The following is an 8,077-nucleotide window of genomic DNA, read 5'->3' as shown; positions in this document are numbered from 1 at the left end:
CCTCTGGTTTAAGAGGAAACCTGTGACTTCTCCTTCGACTTGGCTGTTTTAAATAGTCCATATTGCTATTGTCAAAGAGAAAGCCAGCCACTAGGTAAAATGGAAAGGACAGATTTTAATCAGCAGTAACTATTGCAGTAGGGACAAGAGTCCAGGAGAAACTGAACTCAACTTGGACTTGTCCAGAGGTGACTGGAAATTTTAAAGGGAGAATGAGCGAGTACGGAGGGAGGTGAGCAGGGGCTCCTTCAAGTCGGACCAGTGGATAATTACAAATGAGGTTGGCTGGCAGCTATGGAAATTAGGCTTCCGTCCTAGCCTCAGGTGTTGGCTGGAACAAACAGCAAGTTATTTGGGCTGCCAGTTTTTTTCAGACAGGCATTTTAAAGGGGGCTAGGGCCATTTTAGGGATGTTAGAAATGAAGTTAAGTGTTCGTTCAACTGTTTACAGGATGAGATTGAGGCCTAGCAGAGGAGAGGTCTGAGGAGCCTGGCTAGAATTGAGTTAAAAAGAGAATCTTTGTCACTATAGCCTCTGACGCTCTTCGTCCTTTTGTTGATGCTGATTGTTTTTCTCTAAGGGACACAAAAATGTACTTATGATTTTATTCTGCAGACACTAGAACTCTTATGTTTCTGGATCTCTTTTTAAAAACATCCTTTTTATTTTGACACTCAAGCTTTTACCTCAGCCTCATGCAGCCTGGCTGGGACCTGTGAGCATGCGTCCACCGCATAGAGAGCACTCCATTCTCTCCACCTGTCTGCTTTCCCTGGCTCAGCGACCATTACCCACAGACAGCTGAGGTGGCCGGAGTATTTCAGAGGGTACGATGTTTTTTGTGAACCCAAATTTTTAAGCGACTGAAAATTTTCCTCCAGATAGTTTAAATCACATGTATGTGAAACACCAAATATATGTACATATACAGAGGGTGCCAAAAACATGTATACACATGTTAAGAAAGGANCCGTAGAAAAAGGCGTCTTAATTAAACCATGCCACTGAAATGGCCCTTGTCCACTCTAGGAAATAGCTCCATTTTCTTTTTTTAATCCTTTCCCAAGTGTTGTCCTTTAAAGAATGTTTCATAAATTCTTTCGATGGTAAGTGAAAAACAGCAAGAAGAAAAAGCAATCAGACAACCGACCAAACAGAAGTCAGGCGTTTAAAATGATCTTTCCTTAGATGGCATTGTCCTTCACCTGCATCAGAACCTTGGAACACAGAGTCCATCATGCAACTGGAGAGCACTGATGTATTATTTTGTGTGGATACTTCAGTGTTACAGATAAAATGCCCAAAGTGCAGATATATGAGGTGATGCTCCCCAGAAGACATGTAACAGAGTGTACGCGGCGAAGCTGTGACTAGAATTTCCTTTTCATGCCACATTTCACTGATCTAGTGCTTCCACGACCAGGAGCTGTGGCTACTTAGTGGTGTAGAAAATTTGAAGACTCTTGATATCTTCTTTGTCCAGAATGGCCTATAGTTCTAGATCTTTTCCGTATCCTTTTAAAATGAATATGAACCTTTATTTGATGGTCATTGCCAGTAATAGATTTGGTTTTCTTTAAAAAATATTAAGTATATTGTCCTTGGCTCTAGGAGAGATAATTTTCACTGGAACACTTTTACATAGTCTTTGTGAAACACACAATATGAGTTAGATCCAACTGAGTCATCAAACGTTTGCCTTATGGTAGAAGAAAGGCAACACATCTGATATCCACATGTGTTCAGTTGACTGTTGGACTCGCCCATCCATGTATCAGGTAAATGATGACTCAACCAAATACATTCAGTATGACCTGCTTGTCATCTGCTTTTCCAAAGTTTGGAAGATGGAGAGTGGTAACTGGGAAGAAAAAGTTCAGAAGCCAACTGTGTGTTGGAGATGCATGTGAGTGAGGACATACATGTGTACAAGAAAGAAACGAAATAAGGAGAAAGGGAATGTGAAGTAGTTTTCATAAAATATGGTAAGAGACTTTGACTTTTGATGTATCGATAGGTTCCCTGGCACCTGGCTTTGAAATCTTGCAAATGAAAATAAAATGGGATGGAAAACAATTTTGACCCACAATTCTAATTGCTTCTCCAGTGCTTTCACTTTTTTATCCTTTCACCTATTTATAACATTATATCTAAATTTGTTTAAAAAAATACATGCATGTATTTTAAAATTCTAATAAGAGAAATCTTATGAGGAAAAATAGCTCTCCATTACCGTATCCTGTCCCCCTCACTTTCAGCTCTTTCAGCTGTGTGTTTTTAGCTATTTCCATGTTTCTTAATTACATGCTGTAACAGGCTGGGGTCCCTGGGAAGCAAACTCTGTGACAGAGAGTACCATGAAGGACATTGATTAGGGAGTACAAGAGAGATCAACATCTCTGGGGGAAAGAATGATGCAGGCTGGGGCAGAGGGAGAAGCTGATATGTGGTGCCGTGGCAACAAGGGCTCAGCCAGGCCTGTTGACATGGCTGCTTTTAAAGATGTCCTGAGTTGACATGAGGGGACTGGGCCTTTATTCTCTGTATCAACCAGACTTTGGATGTTGACTGCTTGGTGAAGTTAGCATGAACTTGGACAGACAGCTCTCTTCAGCTGAGGAAGTCCCTGAAGAGAGACGACAAACCTTCTCAGCACCTGGGGAAAATAAATCGTTTAGTCCCGAAGCAGGGATCTAGGTGGCACAGTACAGCATCCCTGAGGAGCCAGGCCTGTGTTGCTCAGCTCCACCTGCTTCATATACGTTCTGGGAGAAGCTCCTTCAGGAATCTGGTAAGCCTCACTTCCCAGGGGAAACTTCCACCAGGAAAGAGGATAGAACAAACCACAGCCCCGGCCCTACAGGTGGTCTCTTGGCTGCACCCGGTACTCATCCTCTCCTTCCTCTACTGACCATACCAGACTCATATCGCCGCCAGCTGACAGCTCTGCAAAGAGTTTTAACCCTTGCCTACTGTAACCTTCTCAGGCTGTGACTGCTGCCATTTGCATTTACCATTAAAATTGGTCAAAAGATTATCTGTGTGCCAAACATATTCTTCCTGTCCCCATAGTGTGACAGCAGCTCTATCTGTTACTGCTATTCAGGGACAATGACCCCTGAGATAGCCTCCAACATTGCATCACATCAGCCAAAGATGCACATTACAGTGAAGATGTGTGGGAGCGAGCACGTACCATGAGACATACTGGCCCAGCCACACCCTCAGAGGTTCTAGTAGGCTCTCAAAAGGTGGTGTTGGCAGATGCCTTGCAGGCACTAAAGACAACCTATAGCTGAGATAAGTAATGCTTGTAATCAAAAGTAATCTCCGTCCCTTCCAGGGTAGAAAAGAGCTGATGTAGCCAGCTTGCCACAGACTTGGTGTCCTGTAGAGGGGAACCATTTTGGAGAAGGAGAGCTGCTGCCCATGGGAATCTTCATGAGTGGCAGTGGCTACATCAGTCCTAAGGGCTGGGAGCTCGTGCTGCTTGAGGATGCACTGCTCCCATTCCTGCCTCCATGGCCACTCTGTTCGTGCACCCACTGTACGTGTACTTCAGTGGCCAATGATTGAGGTTGTTTGACACCATCTCGCTAAGTCTTTCTGTCTGCTCGGTTGTTTGGCGTTTATTCCATGGTGGCATGTGCTTTCTGGTGGGCAGACATCTTCACATTGCATGCCCACTCCCATAGGCCCCGCCACTTGCTTCTACCTCAGGCTTCCTTGTCTCTGATCTTCCAAATCTCCTTCTGGGTCCAGACAAACTGGCGGCCACATTACTGCCTGTAAGTCCACATTATAACGGTGGGCCATTTCTTTCACACAAAGTGAATGACCAGGGGCACCATTCAAAAGTCCTGCTCTTTGGGAAGGTTTCTCCTCATGACCATATTTCTGTGCCACCGTGATTGGGACTGTAGTGGTGTCTCCTTCTGTTTTCAGCTTGCACCGACTTTCTAAATCAGCCCATCTGTGCACCAAGTTCATACTTTTCCCTTCTTCAGCAGTTGGTAATAAGGGACCATTCATGCAACCCTAAGTGCACGCTGAGGGAAACGTGCTGGGGGACGAGTAGTGGACCACACAGGGGTGTGGGTTAATGGCTTGTGCATCTTCTTTGTTCCTGCTAATTCTTGATCCTAGATGTACCAATTAAGGATGGCTTTCTGCTGGGCCCAGCTACCTTTGTGACTTGGTAGGTCTGACAGACCCCGGTTTGTGATCGGCAATTTTGCCCACATTTAGTGTCCCAATGGGAGGCACTTCATCTCTAGCAGGGCTCAGTAGCATCCCAGGAGATTTTTGTTGTTGTGGGCATTTCTCTACAGTAGATGATATGGCATTGCTCCCAAACCTGGAATTTCTGCAATGTGACTGCCAGTGAAGTCCACACAGCATCTTTTTCCACCAATGATGCCACTGAGAGCGTAGGGCCTGCAGGGTTGTATGGTCCCGGTCACATGTCTACTGTCTAGACTCGCTGTAGATTTCTTTCTTGCTCTGGGCCTCATTCAGAGCTGGAAGCCTTTCATGTTACCCAATATAAGGTCACAGTTCCATTCCCAAGTGTGGAAGGNCCCGAGAAATTTCCCCAACCTTGTTTTGCGGTATCAGTGAATATGTCAACTCAATGAAAAAGCCATCTTAGTATTATTGTGAAAATAGTTTTGACGCTGCGGGCCCCCTCAAAATGTCCCAGAGACCACCGGGGATTCACAGATCACACATTTACGACCTTGACCTAATGTAATGCCAGAGTTGATAACCACCGGCACAGCTAACAATTATAGTATTTAAATTTTTCATGGACAACCAGATATTTCAAAAAAAAATTCCATATTCCTCATATAGAAATAATCTAAATATACCTATATATCAGTATCAATATTCATTACTCAGGATTATTCACATGCATAACTTATTCCTGCTATTCATCATAGGACAAAGAATTGAAAATCAACTTCATTATAATGTTTACATATTTAAGTGTAAAAACATGTTTAATTATCTTATGGTGTTACTGCTACTCTGTAATTTCAAAATAATTAAAACTTGTCCGAGTATTAGTATGAAGTGACCACATGGTCTTAGAGACCATCTTTGTTATCAAATATAAATGCATTAAATAAATCCAGTATAATATGCTTTCACAGTAACTGGAGGTAAACTCGCAAGGTAAATAGAACTCAGAAGTAAACTCAATATATTATGATAACGCCCGATCCAGAAATAACCTGAAGTTTTGATATTTCCAATTTATATATACTAGATGCTTGATTTACATAGCAAATAATTTTACTATGACTTATTAAACAGTGAAGTCAGCACAGTTTCTGTTCAAATGAAAATTCTGACTCTGTGTTTCTTTTCTCTTTTCTCACTAGGTTTGATAGCTGTTGTGGTCTTTATCTTGCTGTGTATCACTGCCATAGCTGTCCGCATTTATCAGCAGAAAAGGTTATACAAAAGAAATGAGGCAAAAAGGTCAGAGAATGTAGACAGTGCTGAGGCTGTTTTGAAAAGTGAGCTTAATATACAAAATGCAGTCAGTGAAAATCAGAAAGAATACTTCTTCTGATTGGTAGCTGTGGTTTAACTTACAATTACAACAGTGTGTTTTAATAGCCAGGGGCTCTCAATGGACAGAAAACAAAACAAAAAAAGATTTTCTTACATTGAATGTACCGGCAATGGATTTGCAGCACTGCCATCTTGTCATAACCAGACATGAATGAGATGGCTCCAGGAGGCCTCATCCAGGGAAACATTTCCCACGGCAGTCATTCCTTATAACAAGGAATTCAATATTGCTGTTAATTTTCAACTGTTCTGATGTGATCTCACGCAGAAGTTGAACTCACATGATGGCTGCGGTTTTTTTAAAACTGAAGCCCTGGTCTCTCAGCATAAGATTTGTTAGAGGTAAATATCAAAATTGGACTATAATGACCTTGCTTTATTTGAGAACATATGCTGTGTTTGCTTTAGTGTTCCCATGGTGTTATTCATAGACCTGGAAATGCTTCTAAGATCCTGTTTGGCTGGTGTTTGCATCTTCCGTGGCCAAAAGCATTTAAACAAACCCCTTTGCCTTTCTCTGTATTACATTCAATACAATTTATCAATAGTCTTGAAAGATGTTTCCTTGTCATTGGTTTGTTTGTATTGCTCTTTTTCTATTTGACTGTTCTTAATGATTTTTAATGTGTTAGGTTTTTGAGTGTCAGAATTCAGCTGTGAACATAGAATTCATATGTAACAAGACTCAGAAAGTGCATTGGTCGTCAGTGTGTGATGTCTGGCCTTTTAAAATTTTTCTATTTAGTTTGCTATCATGGTTTGGTAGTGGCGGTAGTTAAGACCCTGGGTAATGCCAGTGTCCTAAGGATTGTGAAATGTTTGCAACTAAACTTGTTGATATAAAAACACACCTCTTAACTCTGCAAAAACTTATTTTTATTTACAGCTGCAGTATCTCAAATGAAATATACTTTCGAGAATATTTTCCCCAAATGTTATGTCTGTTTTCTTTATAGGTTTATACTTCAGTTTTCCTGAAGTTTATCACCAACTTTTCTTTGATCTGCCTTGACTCTATTCCATGGAGCATGGTCTTAGGTATTAGGAAAAAACAGAGACCCTTTAAAGTGTAGCGTTCCATTTCCCCTTCTAAGGTATATACCCCTTCAGGTATACGTTTTGCTGGGTACTGATCTCCAGGTCAGTTTGGTTTTGAAATATAAACTGCAACCATGCCCTTTTCTACAAAACCAGTAGAGTGATTCAAGGATGCTCATTCTAAACGGTGATGACATATTATGTGACATATACTAAGCTTGTCTTTCTAGTGATTTCACATTTACGATGATGGGGCACACTTATAACAGTGGAGTACATTTCTCAGAAATTACCAAATGTCAATATAACCTACTAACTAGTACATTCTGATTAGATGATGTATACATTCCAGGAGATTAAAGAATGATCAATAACCTTATGAAATCGATACAAGAATTAATTTGGTGGCCATGTAAACAAGATGTTTGCATGTAGCTATCTTTGAATTCAACACGCCAATTACATAATGAAGGCACTGCTATTTATACATACGCTTTTCAGGTGCTTGCCAAGGAAAATTGGATTCCTTAGTTTGTCTACACCAGAATAATTTGCAAATATGTAAATTAAGCATCTTATTTGACTTCTTAACTAAGTCCTGACGAAACCTGTCTGTCTTTTTTCATAGCACTGTATCCATTTGGATGTGTCCGTAAATGCCTGACTAAATCTTAAGGATATGAATTAACATAGTAGTTTATGAAGGACCTATGTTGACAAATGGCATACTTTTTTAAAATTTAATTGAAAGTGGTATCTGGCAAAGGACTGAACACAGAAATGGTAGTTTTTATTTGATGCAAAACTGAATACAAATATTATAGCAGCCCTGAATCTTTCACAAGTGTTCATGTTATTTTGTAGCAGCATTCACCTGGTTGGGAGCTGGGTAGAGACGGGTTTATAGATGGTGAAGCCTTGTAGTACTCTATGGTCTGCACTGCTGGAAACTGTAACATTATGGCAGCAAAATGCATTGATACATCACATGCCATCACTTTCATTTCCTGTTTTGTAACCTGTTCCTTCTTTTTCTCTTAATAAAATGCAGTTTTGAATTAAAATGCACAATATATTTTAAGAGACATTGTATAAAAATGAGGAAATTATCCTGGACTTTTTTTCTCAAAACAGTAAAAAGATGTGTAGATGTATGCCTTCTTTACTGGTATGTGTGGTTTTTAAACGTTTTGGTACATCCTGTGATTATTATGAATTGTTAACAAAAGCTGCATTTATAATATATAGTTTTTCTTTTAAGTGGACTTAGAAATGAAAGAAAAAAATAGAAAAGTGTTTACTGATTGTAACAAGAAAAGAAAGTTAAACTAGATTTGAAGTTTTGCCAGAGAACAATGATTGGACTGTTGGCAATTGTTTGTTTATTAGGTATTTCAATTGGGTGATGTCCTTTTGCTTTTGTAGAGAACGTGGCCAATGAGCACAATAGAGATA

At 40.3% G+C, this 8,077-nt stretch overlaps 1 protein-coding gene across 3 annotated transcripts in view; it reads left to right on the top strand.

Annotated features, from left to right (window-relative positions):
* CNTNAP4 (contactin associated protein family member 4) overlaps positions 1–6,434 on the top strand; it is a 213,234-nt gene extending 206,800 nt beyond the window's left edge. For all 3 annotated transcript variants that reach the window (XM_019646480.1, XM_019646479.1, XM_019646481.1), the window contains one exon: positions 5,389–6,434. In XM_019646480.1, coding sequence (XP_019502025.1) covers positions 5,389–5,582 — 194 coding nt within the window. In that variant the 3' untranslated portion in view covers positions 5,583–6,434. The remainder of the gene's footprint in view (positions 1–5,388) is intronic.
* Positions 6,435–8,077: the final 1,643 nt, after the last annotated feature.

Source organism: Hipposideros armiger, unplaced genomic scaffold, assembly GCF_001890085.2.
Source record: "Hipposideros armiger isolate ML-2016 unplaced genomic scaffold, ASM189008v1 scaffold_102, whole genome shotgun sequence".
Classification (NCBI taxonomy): Eukaryota; Metazoa; Chordata; class Mammalia; order Chiroptera; family Hipposideridae; genus Hipposideros; species Hipposideros armiger.
The sequence above is the reverse complement of the archived record's forward strand: the minus strand, read 5'-3'. Positions and strand labels throughout refer to the sequence as shown.